General features: G+C 39.0%; 2 protein-coding genes across 2 annotated transcripts in view; both read right to left on the reverse strand.

The window, feature by feature from the left end:
- Positions 1-12,471, reverse strand: part of LOC132844029 (cytoplasmic phosphatidylinositol transfer protein 1-like) — a 50,186-nt gene extending 37,715 nt beyond the window's left edge. The window contains exon 1 of the mRNA XM_060867187.1: positions 12,047-12,471. Coding sequence (XP_060723170.1) covers positions 12,047-12,094 — 48 coding nt within the window. The 5' untranslated portion in view covers positions 12,095-12,471. The remainder of the gene's footprint in view (positions 1-12,046) is intronic.
- A 2,562-nt stretch (positions 12,472-15,033) lies between these two features.
- Positions 15,034-20,478, reverse strand: part of LOC132844845 (testis-expressed protein 2-like) — a 37,983-nt gene continuing 32,538 nt past the window's right edge. Inside the window, exons 9-13 of the mRNA XM_060868678.1 lie at positions 20,005-20,125; positions 18,355-18,477; positions 17,959-18,168; positions 17,604-17,724; positions 15,034-17,125 (exon numbers count right to left, since the gene is read on the reverse strand). Coding sequence (XP_060724661.1) covers positions 16,979-17,125; positions 17,604-17,724; positions 17,959-18,168; positions 18,355-18,477; positions 20,005-20,125 — 722 coding nt within the window. The 3' untranslated portion in view covers positions 15,034-16,978. The remainder of the gene's footprint in view (positions 17,126-17,603; positions 17,725-17,958; positions 18,169-18,354; positions 18,478-20,004; positions 20,126-20,478) is intronic.

Genomic DNA, 20,478 nt, shown 5'->3' on the forward strand with positions numbered 1-20,478 from the left:
CTTCATTATTATAGAAGGACTGTTGCTAGGAAACAGAGAAACATGGATGAGGCTAGCGATTCAGTCGGTACGATGCGTTAGCTTGGAAATCAAACTTCCGTGTGGTGTTTGACAAACATAACAGTGTGTGCTGGTATAGAATAATAATCCACAAAGCAATTCTCCGATACAACGGTGCCAAATGTAGGGTGCTGTTTATAGTTGCATTTAATTTGATCACACATACTTTGAGACTTTCTGACATACATACTTTCTGACTTTGAGAAATTTAACATATAAGAATAACTGTTGACACAGCTGCTGTTAGAGAATATTAATCAACATCTTCTGACCAATCAGATGTGAGAACAGCAAAAACAACTAAAACCACTGAAAGGTGAGACACAGCAGATGGGAGCGTGTAAAGATTTAACAACTATCACTTAGAGCAGCAGTATCACTGTCACCATCAGTTCTGCTTCAGACTCATCAAAGTGTCATTTAGCAAGCTAGTGTTATTTAAACGAGCTAAGTTCAAACTGTCGAGTTCTTAAAATAGGTGTTAAATTTTTTTTTGTCAGATAAAACAACAGACAGAATGAGGGTGATCCTGTTCCTTAGAAGGTCAGGAGAGCATAAGAGCTCACGTTGTACACAGACTACAGCTCAGACTTAATGCTGCGTGATATTTTCTAGCCTAGCGTGTTTACGGACACTTACTGACGATATCGCAGTGTTCCCTCTCAAAGAATAGATCTCACACAGCTTTATACCTGAGAGACATTTCAAATAGAACTTCAGGGTTATTCAGCTTCCCAGAACACTGATCTGGGGTCAGAGGGTCACTGTGAAAGCGAGTGTGTGGATTAGCCATCTCAGTCAGCTGCGTTAAGAGACTCTGGGTTTTTCCTCTGGGGTAAGAGTAGACCATTTTATTGAATGTGGATAAATATATAATTATATAAACTACACGGATATAAACAACAAGTATTTTTAGTATTAATGCATTATCCATTGCTTCATCTCTACCTAAAAAGAACAATGTAGTCCTTTAGTCAGTGCTTGTCCATTGCCCCAGAATCTGATGATCTTCTGCGAGAGATGAAAACCGAAACTTGTGGTGTGTGCCATAGAAGCATCGGTCTACTACACATTCAAGAGCAATGGTGCAACACAGCGGGGAGCCATCTGATGCCACCCCCGATGCCATCTGACTATCTATCGGCTGATGTTCAAGTCTTGATTTATTTCTACTTTAAAATTAACCGATGCAGCGGCGCTTTAGTCCTTTAGTCTGTCCAGTTCTCTCACCAGTCAAAGCTTCCGTTAATACCATCACCAATGGCTTCATATGTGACATCTCATAGGTTCTGACTAATCTAATGTACTTGTCATTTTGTGTCTCACATCATCTTCTGGACTGATGCTAAATTATCAGTCTATTCTAATATACGGCTCGTGAAGCGACAGGCATTTCAACATGAAAATGACATTCCTATTGACGTCAAAGTGCCGCTTTCACGGTCGTGATAAAGTCGACTGCTCCGCTCAGTCAACAGTCTTCATTTAACATTTTAAAGGAACTGCGGCAGAACATGACATCAGCTGATTTTCTGACGGTGCCATTTCATTTATACGGATAAGCAAATTCATTCAGATGTATAATTTCCATAGTTGAAATTTATAGATGCTTTAGTGAAGTATGTCACAGAATATTAATAACCTGCATGCGCTCTCTCTCTCTCCCTCTCCCTCTCGCTCACACACACACACGTGGCTAAGGTATTTATTATTGACGCACTTCTGCATTTCTGCACAACACTAATTGCTTTGAACTGAGATTTAATCTCCTGAAACAGAAACTGTGTCTGTCTGTGTAAAATTACTGGAATGCATGATCTATTGATCACTTCGGTGTGTGCGCGCGTGTGTGTTTTTTTACGTGAAATTTTTTCGTGAGACTACAAGCTGAGAACAGACATTCTAGTCTGTTTGTTCTCAGATTTTAGTCACATGCATAAATTTCATGATGAACATTGAATGGAGTTCAACACAATGTTTAGTTTTACTGACACATTTTCAAAAGCCTTTTTGGGCTAAAACTAAGCATTCTGTACAAAAATAGGTTTGGAAACAGTCTGTGTTATAGAAATACAGCTGATAATTTTGTCTCCATACATTAGGTTTGGGTTTGTGCTAAATCACCTTAATGCAGGATTATATTGGAGGAAAGTGTTTCATTTTTTTTAGGGCTGCAATAACCACCAAAATCAATCAACTTCCACAATAAAACAACAAGCTTTATTCTCTGGCACACGGTATTTAATTTTCTTAAATTACACCAGATTTTTTTTTTTGCAGTCCTGATGGAGACCATTAGTCTCGCCATGATGCCTTGGGAATTCTAAAACAGTAGTGCATCTAATATTCATTCCTGTAGTTGAAGCAGTTTATGTTTCAAGGTGTGGGTCAGGTGACCAAGTCAAAAAGATCTTAAAAGGAGTTGGTTCTCTGATTCCAGGCATCGAACACTTAGTCAACCCAAACGCTTTGGAGTCGATTCACTAAAATTTATTCACTACAATATTTTTATTTATTTTATTAATTATATGTAAATTGAGTAAGATGGGGAAAATTCTTCACGATGACACCTAGTGATCTAGTGTGTTGTGATTAAGGTGTTTAATCCTTCAGGCTAGTCCCTGAGCATTAGTGCTAAGCCTTCTGTGTCTACTGTGTTGCCATGTGGTCAAGTTAAACCCTCCATCGTGGACATATCAAGACTCTACTGAGCAGCAGGCTCACATCAATTTCCTAAAAACGCATTTGCGACAATTCTGCTCACGAGACGTGTTTTACAGAATATTAAAAGAGGATGACAGTGAAACTCCTTCAAATCTTCTACTGTAACGTCTTCCTATATTCCGAACTAAGCCTAATAATAAACGTTACATATGGTTACAAAATGTGTTGCTATGTAGCAACGGAAAAAAGCATCGTCATTGATGTGAAGCATTCTGTAAGGATGTATTTCTATAACATAGGAGGAGTCTCCAGAATTTTTATGCATGTTCTTATCAACTCAGGGAACTCTTTAATAGTTTATATCTGTTTCAGCATCAATAAAATAACAGGAAATAGCTTTTCTCATGGGTGTTAATGGATAAAATAGAAACAAGTAAATGGATAAAAGAGAAACAATATTGTCAATCAGTTATAAATGCAAAATTGTAGGTAATCTTTGACAAATTGCTGTGGTATAAGACATGGTATTGGTTTTTTCCTTAAATATGATGCTTTCTATTACCGCAGCCCAGGAAACAGCAGTGTCTTATCTGTGAAAGTTAGCAGACTCTACTGCATATGAATGTTGTGTGTGAAAATCCCAGGAGATCAGCAGATTCTGAAATAATCAAACCAGCCCATCTGGTATCAACAACCATGCCACGATCAAAGACACTGATATTTACATTTACAGCATTTGGCAGAGGACCTTATCCAGAGTGACTTACATTATCTCATTTTTTTATACAGCTGAGCAATTGAGGGTTAAGAGCCTTGCTCAGGGGCCCAACAGTGGCAGCTTGGTGGACCTGGGATCGAACTCATAACCTTCCGATTGGTAGCCCAACACCTTAAGTGAAATTTTTGAACTGTTTCTATATGAGTGCATACAGAAATATAAAATTGGGCCATATAAGCCTTCATTGGATCAGCTATGATACAGCACCCTGGAGCAGAGAGGGTTAAGAGCCTTGCTCAAGGGCCCAACAAGCTGCAGCTTGGCAGTTCTGGGGCTTGAACCCTGAGCCTCTGATCATCGACCCAAAGCTTTTACCTCTTGAGCAATCACATATCACATGATAAGCATTTATGAAATACATTTTTGTTCAGGACGCACTAAGAATACATTGTGTGTGTAAATTTAGAGTGGATATAAGTACTAAAAATATATTAAATAATAAAAAGTATCAGGCACAACGTGAAGCAGAAGAATGTCACAATCTCTAAATTACATTTCCCAAACATTCTGTGGTGATTTGAAAGGTATTTTCAGAGGTACAGTGGCATTGTGTTAAGCCATGGCCATGAATTATCCTGTCCTGGAAAATTAACTTCTAACAAACAATGTTTATATCTACCCACAGTGAGAGCCAAGGCTACTGCACCTCCAACACAAACAACACTAGGGGAAATTGCCCAGCACTGGACTGGACTGTTTTAAATGTAACTGACCAAGCACTGACCTCAGACCACATATCACCCTTTTGATACCTTATCAGGCTGAAATAATGCAGCACATTCTAACCTGAAGAAATGTGTGCAATGGTCCAAAATGGTCCAAAACTCCAGCATATTTAATAAAAAAAAGTAACAAAAATTGATTAAAAAATGGATTTGATCATCATCATAAAAAGCAGCTGGTTGCTTGTTGCACTTTCGAGAGCTATTGTTGCAGTGCTGAATAAATCTCCTTCAAACACACTTAACTTCAACCAAAGTCCAGCACCAAGCAATGAGTATTGATTCTTCTACAGATGCAGCCAGTATCTTTATTTATTGTGCAGGCTTAATCAAGTCACTCTATCTAAGACATCATTCATTCTTCAGCAGAGAAACTTCATTTCGGTGTAAATAAATATAAACTATAAATTGTGGACACCTACGTTTTGTTCTTCCATAAACTGTTGCTACAATGTTAGAAGCAAACAACTGCATAGGATGTAAGTTGAAACATTGAGATTTTCCTTCACTAGAATTAAGAGGCCCAAACTTGTTCCAGCATGAGAAGACCCCTGGGTACAAAGCATGCTCTATAGAGACATGGTCTGTCAAAGCTGAAAGAGAAAAACTCAAGAGTCCTGACCTCAACCCCACTGAACACCTTTGAGATGAACTGGAATGTGGACAACTGGCCCCCAGGCCTCCTCACCTATAAGTGCCTTGCCTCACTAATGCTCTTGTGGCTGAAGGAACAAAACCCTAACAGCCATGCTCCAACAAATCCAGGAAAAAGTATTTTTATTCTGTATTATATTGTTCTATGATACACAAAGAAAACTAAATCTGCACCATACAGTATCGGCTATTGGTGTCCCTGCACTATAAACATCAGCATCCCAAATCAGTACATTATTACTATTAGTGAAAATGCAAATGTGATTATTAAGAGACTGTGAAGTCTGTGAAGTCGTGAACATGCAAGCAGCCACCCGGATAAACGGAGATTGTTGGCATTTGGACTGATTTATATGCGTCAATTTTCGCTGCTTTCAACAACTCACCAGTGTTTCTTTTCTTGCTGTTGTTTACGACAAATCGTCTCACACGAAACCAAATCAAAAGGAATTCATTTGACTGTTTTCTTACTTGTATTTTTTTTTACAGATTGAACTAAAATATTGAACTAAAATATGTATTTATTTCCTGTATAAAGCTTTTAAAGGTGTTTAAACCTAAACTGAACAATGTTAAACAATTGTAATCAGGAAAAACGCTCATTTGAAAGCTTATTGTTCAGCCTAGTCGGAAGGCTTTTATAAAGTGTCTGTGGTCAAAGCACAGAATGAAAATAAGCTTGAGCGTTGTTTATGTACGTGTAAAACAGAAGAATAGCACTGTGCTACACATGTAAATGGGTATTCCAGGAAATTCACCGGCTGCAGGAATGAATCACCATTAGAACATCCTTGCTCCACTGCAACAGAGTGCCCATCAAGGAAATGACATGCGGTGGTCCACACCTCTCCGTAATGTTCTCTCTCACCCAAACGAAACCTCCGAAAGACATCTCAAATGGGATCTTGATCGAATCAGAGTCATCCTCATTGATACCAGCTGGAAATGGGTGGAGACAGTCCTGGCAGTACAAATATAGTCGGGTACCTAAAAATATCCTGTGTGGCTCTCAGAAACGGTAAAGTTGCTCTTTAATGCGGTTTAACTTGGTTGATCCAATTTAGATGCTCAGCATGTGCTGATTTTAGCATTGAGGAACAATCTAAAAATACTTACACGACGAGTACAGAACTGTACGGCAAAAGATGCTTTAATATACAGAACTTTACAGCTCACTATGTTCTTGTTGACTCATTTTGTGTGGGGTTTGATTATTTATATTAAATTCTCCTTGCTTACAGTATATACACACATAATCCTGTGAAACTGAATGCACTTTCAGTCTGTTTTATCATTTACATCACCACATCATCTGGCAGCTTCTCAGGATAATATAAGAACAATTAATTTTATCTTACATACACAGCCTGCTCCCATCTTCCAATAGTGATGAAGAATTTATTATTATCATCACACATACATTACAGGCAGAGGAATTCTTTTCTTTGCATACCCTATTTGAGAAAGTTAGGGTCAGAGCACAGGGGCAGCTAGATACAGTACCTCTGAAGCAGACAGAGTTAAGGGTATTTCTCAATTGCCCAAAAGTGGCAACTTGTCAATGCTGGGGCTTGAACCCCAACCTTCCAATCAACAACACAGAGCCTCAACCACTTAAGCCACCACTGCCATGTCAGTTTGTGTCCACAATATAAATATCATGTGTTCATATGTAACTAATTATTAGCACACGTCTACTAGAAGAATGGCAGACGTTAGAGGAGTCAAGTATGTGATATTTAATCACAGCATGCTTGGCTGACCACAGCATGAAACTGTACACAGTTTGTGCAAGCCTTAGGGAGCTGCACGCACCTACAGCATTTAAATCGAGTTCCTGCTCTTGAGAGGAATCACACGAGAGGAAGGAAGAGAATAATGTATCGAGCACGACTCCCAAGACTGAAACGACGTACTGCTTCTGAGTGAAGGAATGATCAAATTAGCCTAGAACAAGGGTCTGAAAAACACATGGCTTGAGCTTAGATGTTATCTGTTAAATCTCATGCAAATGATAAAAAAAACATGCAAAACACAATTGGAATCAAAATAAGCTTAATTATCATTTCTAATGGAATGCTACTTGAGATGCAAAGAATTTGTGTAGGATATATTTTGTCCTTTCATGAATACGTTCACCTTTAGTAACCGATCTGAGGTGTATCCGGAGTCTACACACGAATCAGGAATATACCCGGAAATACATTCAAGTTCATTCTAGGTCACAACACACACACACACACACACACACACACACACACACACACACACACACACACACACACACACACACACACACACACACACACACACACACACACACACACACACACACACACACACACACACACACACACGCGGCAGAGTATCAAATCACTTAGTAATGTCTTTTTGGAAACCAGAGAACCTGCAGGAAAACCAAACGGACGTGAGGAGAACATGTGGAATTCCACACAGACAGCAACATCGAACTCAGGATTGAACACGAGACCCTGGATGTGTTGGATGGAAACAACCTGCTGCACCACCGTGACAACAACAACAACAATCATCATCATTTATTACATCAATTATTTTTTACTTTAATTTCCATTAATGGCAGCTGCATTTTGTTCAGCAAGACCTGAAGGATGTGACCCTGCTTCAGAGTTGTCCAAAATGCAAGCAGCTTTCCTTACACCTTACACAAGTTGCACAGATGTAATCCTAGAAAATGTGAAAAAAAATGCTGCCTAACCAAATGTTACATGGGTCTCCATGATAACAATACTGTACACTGTTTAATAGCACAATAACAGATTATCTGTAGAGTTAACGTGCTGTGCTCAGACCTTCGCTTTGCCTGAGAGCAAAGCAGTCTGTAGCGCTGCTGATAGCCCGTGTTTGTATTCCAGTCCTGATAAACATTTGACACTGTCTGAGATTTACGCTAAGTACCATTCCACTGACTCATTTGCTTTCTATGACGCCACTCAGGATTTGATAATGTGGGAGCTGTGCAAGTCAACGATAAGAGAAACACACATGCTGGTTCACACCAAAGAACAGCTTATGAATTGGAGCTTATGTGAAATTCTATTTTTGCAACAAATGTGGCAAGTATTGAGGAGGATTATGGGGTAGCAGAGTGCTAATCCTTCGTTTCGAGCTGCTTTTGTGGAAATGAGAGACAGACAGAGAGCACTGTGTTTGATTTGTGGGTTCCTTTTGCACAGAAGAGATAATGATGGCCGGAAATGGCAGAATATCTGAAACAATATCTATTGACACACGATCACATTTTAGGATAACGGGGTAACAAAGGGAAACTAGAATGTACATTTTCTGAAGAAAATGTGAATGGTGCTTGCACGTGGCAAGTTCCCCTCATCCTGCTGATTGTTTTGATATGTCACATGTCCATGTTGTGCTAATTTTTTTTTCCACGTGACATCACGTCACGTGACCAGAATACACATGAGGCAGTTCCCCTCATTGTGCTGAGTGTTTTGATATGTCACATGTCCATGTTGTGCAAATTTTTGATTTTCACGTAATTTCCCATTCATTTCTATGGGATTTTTTTTGCCCGCTTTTTCATCCGCTGTGCGAACATTGTTTTTTGGATCGCTTATAAAAGTCATAGCACACCTCTCCTCAATGAGCCGGTCGATATGACACCCCATTCATGGGTCTAGGACAAAAGCTGGCGCGGGACAAGTGATGCGCCGAATTTTTGTCCGGCACAATAACAAGAATATTGCTTTGCAAGCACCATTAATTATTAGGTGGGTGTCTGTATGTGTTTTATCTCCCAGTATTTAAACCTAAAGTGCCCTAAAACCCAAAGAAAATCTGAATCTATACAAATTGATTAAAACAGATACATTTTTTGAACAAATATGAATTCAATGCACTCCATACAGCGGAGCAGAAGAAGGGTTGTGTGAGGTGCACCAGCAGGATGCAACTGAAAGCTGAGCCACTCACACATGGGCATCACGCACCCATGTGCATACTCAGGTTTCAAGGTAAATAACTGTACCACCACTGATTGTTATAAATCTCACACCCTGACGTAATCCCTTGCTGTATGACATACTGTAGCTGCAATCTGAAGACTCCCTGCATGATGAGGTGCCAAACCAAACAGCTGCTCACAACATGATTATGCAATCAAACAAGACTCCAATGCAGCACAACTCCCACCTTGCATATACAGTACATACCTGCATCCATGACCAGCTGTAACGGCAGACACGGAGTCCTCCTCTAGAACCACTAGAACACTCATATCCAACACACACGTCTGCCTTAAGAGACTCGAGGTAAACTTCAGCTCTCAGATCCTTTTTCTTCATATGTCTTAAGAACCGGTCAGCGTTTATGAGCCAAATCATTGCACAATCACATATGAGCTTCATAATGCGAGGTGTAAAAAGTAACAAGTTCTCGCTTCACTATCCAAAGGTAAATCCTTCGTCTACAAGTAGCAACAGGATACTGGATATTCAATCAGAACATTCCAGAAAACACCTATATCAAGTGTAGGTGCTGAACCATGAGCAGCTGCTTGAATGCACTGTGGAAAGTGAAAATTTTTTGAAAACATTAAATGTATTCTGTGTTTGTTGGTGGTGGAAAGCGCTGTACAACTCTCTCTAAAAAAACCTAAAGAAAACACAAATGTACAATTTGGGATTAGCTATGATAAATGAGAAGGAAATACCATGCCATTTTCACACTCTTCAAACCATTTGGATAAGGGTGGAGATACCTGCACACAGATACTTATAGCTGGACAAAAATCTTCATCAGAGGGTAAAGGGAATCAGTCAGAACCTGTAAATATACATGCAGTCAGTCCAGGACAAACCTAGTGCTCGCTTCTCCAACCACAGCTTGCTCTACCACCTCTTGACTCATGCTACGATGGTTTTAGGAAGATGAGCACTTTTGCCACTGTTGACCTTCTAGGCCACTCTAGCTCACTCTCTCTCTCTCTCTCTCTCTCTCTCTCTCTCTCGCTCTCACTCTCACTCTCTAACAGGAAGTGGTTGTCCAGCCAAGCTCAATGTGTAGCGTGCTGATAACAGTTTATGCAGCGGTGCTAGTCATGACCACAGGAAGGCTAGTCATGCTCCAGTATGAATACCTGGGTATGACTTTCCTGTGCTGTATTCTTGAATGCAGAATGTATTGGCGCAGTGATTTGCTAAGAGCAAGTCCTCAAGACAACTTCAATATTAAGTCATTTCTTTTAATGAGATTTGGAACAGCCTTCTCCTGCCAAACCGACTTCGCTAGACTGCCAACTACTATTGCTTTAACATTCATGTCTCTAGGAGCCAAAGTGTCTTTAAACACAGTGTTGTCTGTTGATATACAATCAAATGTAAATATAAAAGTATTCTGTATTCCTATTTAATACTCGGATTCTTTATATAGTCTGTTTTTGTCTTGTATATTCCAAGCTAAATGTATAGTGTTATTTATTTATGTCTGTACTTTTGAGAGTCACCAGCAGCTGGAACCAAATTCCTTGTGTGTGTCAACACACTTGGCCAATGAACCTGATTCTGATTCTGATTCTTAAAAGGAATAACAAGCAGGAACTGTTACTGCACTTGAAACTAAAAATCTGTTAATACAGCGGTTTTGTGCCTTGTTTAAAATGAACTTTGAGATCTGAGCAATCTGATCTGAGCATATCGGACAAGCAGTATCAGAAATATGAGCCATTCACTGGAGGCACTTCCCATCAAACTGGGACTAACCACTTAGTCCATCATTAAAATAACACAGAGGTTTGGATGTCTAATACAGCAATGATCCTGTTTGCAGCTGTAGGAACTACTGTATCTGTTCAAAACTCTTAGCATGTGAACTTTGTATACTGACTACAGAAAACGTTGTGGTGCAAAGCCACAATCCAGGCTCACTCTCCTGCTAAGTACGGAAATAAATAAAGTAGGACGCAGCTCGTATGACATTACATTTTCCTTGCTAGAACTTTTTACCCTAGTAAAGGTTTCCAGTCAACCAAAACAGTTAAGTGATCAGCACATTGATAAATTTAAGATTTGTCCAATACTGAGGTGTAATCACATGGAGGCTCTGAGCTGAACACACTTTTGTAATCTTATTGGTACGTAACTTGCAACACCAGCCCTGATCCACGGCTTAAGGACTGAAGCTTAATTCAAAGCTCTGCTTAATGCTGTGCTTAAAAGTACAGGGTGGAGCAACTCCAACACAATACAAGGCTTAATATCATATAACTTAATGACTGGCACATCATAGCATCAGCTTATGCACATAGCTAACTTGAATGCTGAAACAGACATCTGGTTAACATCCGCGGTTTTTGAATGAAATATCATTTCGTATTAAGATGAAACGTCTACACTGTTTAAAACGTGTTAGGGTTTTCTAGCATCTAGTGTTACTTTTAAGGATGACACAGTGATGCGGTGTGTAGTATAGCTGTGTCAGCACTGCAAAGGTCCACAAGTTTAGTCCTTAACTCGTGTTAATGTGTGTAAGAAGTCACTTTCTCTCCCAGCATCTATCTGGATTTTCTCCAGGTTCTCTAGTTTCCTTCAAAAAATACTCATGTGAACTCTGTATGCTAACTTACTCCTAAGTACCCCTGGAATGTGTGCATGCAAGATGCCCTGAAATGAACCAGGGTGTTTTTTTCTTCCTTTGGGATGGATAACCTCTGAATTGCCTGTGGCTCTGACCAGGATAAAGTGTTTACAGAAAATGAATGAATAACACCAGCAATGTTGAAGTAACAGAGTTTAGAATGAACACTTCGAGTTTTATTAGGATTTAATAACTAAGGCATTAAGGGGTTTAATCATTCAGGTATTGAAATTAAACATCTTGTGTTAGACTGTTGAACACCAGACTCCGAGGAGTCGATTCCAACAGATAAAGAGACACACAGACACGTACAGAGTGATGCGTTATTTCATAAGGTCAAATTGTTATCCAACTAATACTCTGTATTCTCATCTAGAGTTTGGGATTAATTACAGTATAGAGCTGAAGGAAATGCCACAGGACCGAACCGACTGCACTGAACCGACTCTTCGAACGAACACAAATCCAGGTGTCCACGTACAAAACGGTACAAAAACGGTACACAGGATTGTATGAAGAATTTCTGTGGAAAACTTACCTCTTCAACAGTCAGTGGCATACATATTCGGTACTCTTTCATCAACATGTTCCCAGTCTGTCAGTGTAAACTAGTGTGAAGAAGAGATTTGAAGAAGACTTCAGAAATTCCTGAAAAAAAAAAAAAAAAAAAAACACGAGAAGATTCGGAAAGTTGTGAAGATTCGATCGGGTCTTTAAAGTGAGCGGCTCCTCTTCGCCTTTCGGACAAAGTGACGTTTTGTTTTTACAAAGAAAACAACTTATATTACTAAAAAAAACAACAACAAAAAAACGAGAACGTTAACGGTCTTCGTGGCAGATGTGAGGCACGAGAAGGCGCGCACGAGCCTTCGTCAACTGTCACAATGCTAAAAAAATGTAGCTTTTCCGTCTCTAGCGCGCGCTCACATCTTTTTCTGTGTGTGTGTGTGTGTGCGTGTGTGTGCGTGTACTAAAACAGAAGAAAGGGATTGGTTTGTCGGGTCTGACGTTTCAGTACGGTTTAGCAAGATTTAAGGACATATCGTTGCACAACCTCCTTGCATTTCTGTCTATGTCAGGACGCAGGAGAAGTTGTAGTTAGCGGCACGTGCCTGTTCCTCGGCGACGACGCGATACTTTACTGCAGTTTACCAGAGCGCGCGCGCTGCATGATGTCCACGCGAGCTGCAGGAAACACACACACCCCTCTCTCTCTCCCCCCCTCCCTCGTCCTCGAGACAGGAAACTCACCAATCGCCTTCGTGCGCGCGACGTTTCCACAGAAACACACAGCTGCCTGAGCAACAACACACTCAAAGCTCAACATGGACAAGTTTCTAATTAAATACATTTAAAGTTTAAAAATTCACGAGTTTTATGTCTCAAACGAGCCATCAGGTGTTGGAATAAAACACTTTATACTTTGTGTTGCTTTAGATTCTGTTCAAACGTTCTGTGTTTACGACGTTGTTTACGTCTCATCAAGGAACAAAAGTAATGGCACCCCGTTTGCATCCATTTAAATACAAGAAGCAAAAAAAAAAAAAAAAGATAGAGATTCCGGGTAATACAGTGCCGTCTCCTGGTGAAACAGAGGAAATACAACAGAATTGTTTACTCCAAACATTACTAAACGGTGTAGGAACATTGACAGATTGAGAGGTGTTAATTTTGAGAAATATAAAGCTAAAATTAAGTGATATTTTAATTCATAATTTGCAGCTAGGATTTAATTATTAATATTTTTTATAATAAGATATATGTAATAATTAGCATATATAATAATTATTAGAGGTCTGAGAACACTTTGGGTGCGATAATCCCTCACAGAGACACACACACACAGACACAGTGACACACACACAGTTTTTAACTTCTTGGATTTGGAGATCAAACACTGGCAGTGGGCCAGTAATACACCTTAGGTTGGACATCAGTCCATCACAAGGCACCATTTGCACAGATAAACACCTAGAGACAATTTAACAACTATAAACATGTTCTTAGGAGGTAGAAGGAAACCCACAAATCTGTAGAAAACCTAGGAGCCGATACACAGTAATACTACAGATCTCCGCACCACCTAAAACTGTCACCCCTAAAATTACAGCCAAAAATGATTGGGTTACGTATGCAACAGAAATGTCATATCTGTTTCCCTAAATCTGTATACTGTCTATTACTGGACTATTTATATTATTGTATTTTTATAACAAAAGAGGATCAATTTTCCTCTGTTCATGACACGAGAGAAATAAGAAAAATCTTTATTCATCTTTTTTGGGAGAAAAATACAATTCGTACAAGTTTGAACATTTTAATAATCCAAAAAAATAATAAAGTAAACAAAAGAGAAAGACTTGTACAATAGTAAGCAAAGTATGCATAAACAAGCAACACTTGTTTGGAGAAGGCATTCTGAGGCCAAAGGAGAGAAAGTAGCAAATCTATTATTAATACTGCACTGATTTTGAGACACAGTCTGGCATACACAGCATTTGCATACACAGATATCTGATCCAGTTACAGTCTTCATTATTAATGTCATCAAATTACACATCCTTTCACTGATGATTCAGGAACACAGATTAACCTCGCTGACAGCGATTAATGCTGATCAGACTCCTCATCGGCAGAACTAACAGCTTTCCTACATTGTCAATTAAAGGCAATAAACAATTGTGGCAAAAAAAAGGACACTGTGAATGTAAGAGAAATCCATCCATCCAAATATCATTCCTCACTGTAAACGGATGAATAAACACATTTCAATCTTTTAATTTAAGAGCAAGATGTCAACACTTGGCTTGGCACCGTGGGCATAATGTTTATCAGTAGTCTGTAGAGTATATAGTTTAAGCGTACCAGGATATTTCTCTCTCTCTCTCTTTCTCTCTCTCTTTCTCTAGGTTAAATGATATCACAATGCTCAACACACTGTATTGTTAACTAAAACTGGGCACTTGTGAATACAAAACTTGTTCACTTGGGTTTGGAACAGTAAAATTAGATGACATTTCTGCTCCCAAAATAAAGGCTGCCTCGTTCAGAAGGCAATACAAGAACAATGTCTTCTTCATTATAGACAGGCTTAGATAAAACTGCTGAGGTTCATTTCAAGTTAATATCCTTCCCAATGGAAACATACAGTAGTAAACAGATGATCATAAAGTGTGAAGAAAATTGCGTATCATAAACCAGTGATATCTTTGATCAATTACAGGATTTTCAAAAACAATTATGGCACAATGGGGACTGTAAGACACCAAATTAATGAGTGTTTAAACCTTTACCATCTCTGATTAATCAGCATTCTGCTGCAACAACTCCAAAAAAATAAAGTAAATAAAAAAAAATAATAAAATCACTTCCGTTCACATAGGACTTGGATTGGGAATGTCTGTCACTAATAAATAAAAATTCAGAATAGAAATAAAACTCGATCCCTGTTTTATATATATATATATATATATATATTTTATATATATATATATATATATATATATATATATATATATATATATATATATATATATATATTAGTGTCTTATTATTTTTTTTTAAAAAGATCTTCATATTTTCTTAATTTGTATCAAATAATAACCTCTATTATAGTAGCATGAACTGTATACACTAGACCTATATATACACACACACACACACACGCAATACAATACAAAAATCATACATTCATTACTCATAGACTTTCTGCATACTGTCTATATATCGCACATATCTCAACACCCCTTCGTACACCCCTGCACACACACACACACACTCTTCTTAATTCAGAGGGTAACAATGATACAGAATGATTGTGTGAGCTTTGCTTGTGTGTTTGTTGTCAGTTGTACATGTGTCCCTTCCTGCACCATAATAACTAAAACCAACGCCTAAGCTTGTACAGAATTTTGAGCCGAAGTACCAGATAAACTGTAGCTGGGAAATGGTCTAATTTTAAATCAACAGATCTTTTTAATTTCATTATATATCTCTGGAATCACACAATATTATGCATTATATATAGTTAGTGATCAAATAGGGAAATTTAAAGGGACAGATTGCACATTTTCTGACTAGAATTTTAAATGATGTAACTTCATTTGTGAAAAAAGTAGAGTACAATATAGCACAATATAGGATGAAGAGGTTTTCCTACTACAAGAGGATCATTTGGTCCAAAACCACTTTTACATACTGCACCTTTAAATTGCATGACATTTTCCAGGTATGGATGTAATGATTAAGCTGTCTCTATTAGTGTTTGTTATGGAGTTAATGTGTGTTAATGTGTCTGTATGGAAAGATTTCATTAGTGTTGTGTTACATCACAGTATTTGGTTAATAACAGAAATCTTGTGTGTGGAAAAGCATGTTTTGTGACGGCGATGTAGAGGAAAGTTAAGGCGTGGTGTATATCGAATGGAGCAAGTAGTGTAAACCAGTCCAGACCACAAACACACACTTAAACACAGTGCAGTCCCAGGCCACATGTACTGATATGGCATTATACGATATACTGTGATATTGTGGATCATTATGTGCTCAGAAGATGAGACACTTGGGCTTATTGTTAAACTGTTTGTTTAAATGTATGCATTTGATGCTAGTATTATATTAAATCCAGGCGATCAGGTCATACGCCTTAAATATAGCCATAGACATTTACATTCTCTCTTATAAACTCACACACAAAACATTACACTGTCCTCAATGAAGTGAGGCTATCAGAAGATTACTCAGGCACAGTGTTCTTCAAAGCTGATCCAGGCTGAAATGATACCGAAGATCGAATCATTTAGAAGAAATCACACAGCTTAGGGTTATCGTCAGATACAGAGAGGAGTCTTCGAGTTCTTCTGCACCATGACTTTGTGTTACTCACATGTTCAGTGTGATAATTACAGTAGCAGAAATCAGGTGTGTTAGTGCATAACAAAATGTGCAGATGACACACAGGGAGAAAACAAAAAAAACAATGCTTCATAGAGGTTTACTCTCTCACTCATTTTTTTACCGCTTTATCTGAACTACCTTGGGTCACGGGGAGCCTGTGCCTATCTCAGGCGTCATCGGGCTCATAGATGTTTAGTATGTACTAAATCGTAGTGCAGTTAGAAGTTGAACACGTTTTGCTTTGCCGCACTTCATTATAAAAATCAGAGGTTAACGTTCAAACGCTTTATGCACTCAAATACAGATATGCACAGATCTTTACCTGGTTACATATTTGCTTCCTTCATAGATTTTCATTGCATGTTGTTGTCCTTCTTGCATATACATTACTTTTTACTCTTGTTCTCCGTCTTCAAACATACTCTCTGTGTTTGTCCTCGCATATTTCTTCCACAGGAATGAACCTTCTTGTTGACAAAGTAACTAAAGCAGCGTTGTATTTCTATGCTTCTCAGTGACGAGTAGCCATGATATCAGCTCTCATTTGGCCAATACTGGAACTAGTATTGGTCCTTCACGCCTCCTCAGAGGATAGGAGATCAGCCTCGGGGACAGTCGTGGCTCCCTTGCGCTCTGTTGCCATCACGTCTGACCGAGGGTCCATGGCAGAATGCATGACGGTAAGCCACACGTCGTCCATGTTTGGCATCACGAGGATTTTCTGTGGAATAGTGCAAATTGTTCAATTATTATAAACGCATAAGCACAGACAGATGATGTGTTAAATAATGGCATAAACACTGGGTTCTAGCCCATTCGAAATAAAACCACAGAAATCTAAATAAAGAGAGATCTAAATGTATCTTACTCACTCAGTGCTTTCTAGAATGATTATAGTCACTAAGCTAGTAGATTTAGATCCTTACTGAACAAATCAGGAGACGACAGCAAGTAAAACTCCCTGAGACGACATGAGGAAGAAACCTTCCTTTATGAACCAGACTGTAAACGAACCCCATATTCATCTGGGTGATGATGGATAGTGGGATTATGAACCATTACTCTCTTACTGTATACTATTATATAAAGCTGTGTACAATACAGCCAAAGAGTGAAAGGATGCTCAGTACATGAGTATATTGTAGTTAAGAGTATTCACGATTACAGCAGCAGTGCGAATGCGCTCCTTAAGTCTTTACCCGAAACTCCTGCTCCAGTTTCTTTTCTATCCAGTCAGTAACGTGTGCGAACGTCACTTCTCTCTCTCCGAGTTTGGGACGAGCCTTTAGCTCCAGAAGAGGAGGGCTGCGGAAGCCATACCTAAACAGGAAAAAAAAAACAACTCCGCTTAATAGTCCTTTAGTCCCCACAGCTCTGTAGCTCATTATACATTCGTGTATATTTTCACTGGCCATCGCTGAACATTTTTGAATTCTCACTGTAATTGTAAGGTCGCCGCGCTACGTAGCATCACAGCAAATCCTGTACTGCCATTACATTTCCATTATCTCTGTTATTTGTGCAGTAGTGATGGATGCGCATTAGAGAGCTTACCATATCCTGTCGGTGGGGGGAGGAGGGATGTTGACAGCCAGTGTTCCCTTACACTCCTGAAGCTCCACAGTGAGCAGGAGTGGTGTGTTTGACACTTCCTCTATCTTCTTCTTAATGAACTCGGTCTCTGTGGCCTTCTGGAAGTATTTGTTTTTGGTTATCTTGTCCACGAACCTCATGATCTTGCTTGGCCTGTGGACTCCAGCGTATCTGTATAGAAGGAATGTGACTGGTTAAAGGATCTGATGCTAGAATCTACTTCAAATGATTAGCATTATCACTGATGCATTCCTAGGTAAAGTTGTTTACTTTTATTACGGTTATTATTATTTTCTTTTTCAGGATAATGGTGTTTATTTGAGGGAGGTAGAGAAGCGACTGAGAGAATCCACTCACCCCTCTGCGCCCGGCTGCAAGTTTTTATCAGCGACGTTCTCCGTCCCATCGTCCTCTTCAGAAGACCCGGCGCTGGAAGACTCCTCATCACTATCAGCCAGGCAGTATGTACGTGGCCTGTGCCTGAGAAAGCCATGCAGACACATGCTATTAACCTTCATAAACTCTAGCCTTAGACAGAACTCATCCTAGTCCACAATTTCACTTTGTGAGTTAAACATCTCAGCTTAGGTGAACAGAACAAACTAGCAGACTGACCAGGAATGAACCGAGAACTCTTTAACCATGAATGAAGACATGATAATCCTAACACATACATGCACACACACATACATACATGCACACACACATACATACATGCACACACACATACATACATGCACACACACATACATACATGCACACACACATACATACATGCACACACACATACATACATACATACATGCACACACACAGTGCTGTGTGTAATGAGAGGATATGAAGAACAGTTCAGTGTAAGGAGGTTTGAATGGTTTTACAAAAACAAAACAAAACAAATGTTTTGTACTAAGAAATTTCCTGACTGTGCCACTAGGGGGCTGCAACGGAAAACAGTCAAATTACATCTGAATTAGCATCTGAAATGCAAACTTTCAACAGCTATACAGTGTATTATTACTTCTGAACTGTAGTGAATCGAGGATTATGGGTAAGATCTAAGGTGTCACTAGGCACAGAGGGAAAGGAGGGAGAAGGAAACGGATGTGAATTGTCACAATGCAGGTATAAGGTGGAGTTGAAACATAGGAACTTCCATGCAAAATGAAATGTGACAAAATCTAGATGAGTCAGCTGTCTAATTTAAAGCAGCGTCTCAGCTTCCCAAGCTTCCAGGTGTTTTGAGATCACTCTTGTATAAATAAAACCTTTTCTAATAAGCATGCCACTCTGGTCTGAAAACGGTGATAAAATTTAGCCTAATCTACGTATAAACGTCCAAACTAATTTGAATATTAGCCGGAAATATATTAAAGAATCTTCAAAGCTCTTCTCATTTTTTTTCTGCGACTAACACATGAAACTGGTGTCACCGAATGCCGAGACGCTGCCTTCGGCAGAAGCACAGTTTGGCGCATACGGTCAAATCTTGTGCTTCTGCTTCCTTTGAACAAACATTACACTCGAAATCAGCTCTCAGAATAGATGTAGAGTTACTCACAGAGAGAGAGAGAGGAACACACACAAACAGAGGGAGACAAAGACAGATTGCAAGGGAAACAAAAAAGCAGTACATTAGTTATTAAAAAGCACCAAATTTGAATTATAATTAACCCTAGAGTGAGATTATCATGCTATTAAACAAATAAATAAATAAATTCAGAAGAGTCTCTGATTAGTTGTTAATACTAAACAGTATGAACCTAATAAAGACAATAAAAAAAAAGAAAACATGGCTGAAAAAGAGTTTGAATAAGTTTATATATATATATATATAAAAAGTTTGTTCTTTAAACACAACCAAGTCAAATTCACCTTATTAAATATACAGGACCACATACGGAGAAACAATTCAGATTCAGTTATACCTCAGTATCCCATCAACTCTCCAGCTCAGATGGTGTTAAAGACATAAATTAGATCTGGGGTGTGACTCGTGTTACTTTTTACCCGTCTTTTCCAAACTCGCCAACAGCCTCGCCCTCCTTCCCCAGTCGTGACAGATTCATCTTTGTCTCCAGAGTCATGAGGAATGAACCTTTGTAGGAGATTTCCACATCAAACCAGAGACCTGAAAGACATAAAGAAAGAGAAAGAGAAGCTTTGGTTATATGCAGCTTAATTGTCAGGGATTTAATCAGACTCAGCTGGAAGTTTAGGTCACAGAAACAGTTCAATCAGAATCTGTGATCAGAAATCATTCAGCCAGTGAGGAAGAAGGAGGACAGATGGACATGAGTTTATGATCCTCCTGGTAGAAATTACTTACCAGCATGAAATGTGTGTGTGTGTGTGTTGTGTGAGTGTGAGTGTGAGAGAGAGAGAGAGAGAGAGAGAGAGAGAGAGAGAGAGATTGTATGAGAAAGAGAGTGTGTGTATGAGTATATAGTATGAGAATAGAGTGTGTGTGTGTATGAGAATAGT

Source organism: Tachysurus vachellii, chromosome 4 (assembly GCF_030014155.1).
Source record: "Tachysurus vachellii isolate PV-2020 chromosome 4, HZAU_Pvac_v1, whole genome shotgun sequence".
NCBI lineage: Eukaryota > Metazoa > Chordata > Actinopteri > Siluriformes > Bagridae > Tachysurus > Tachysurus vachellii.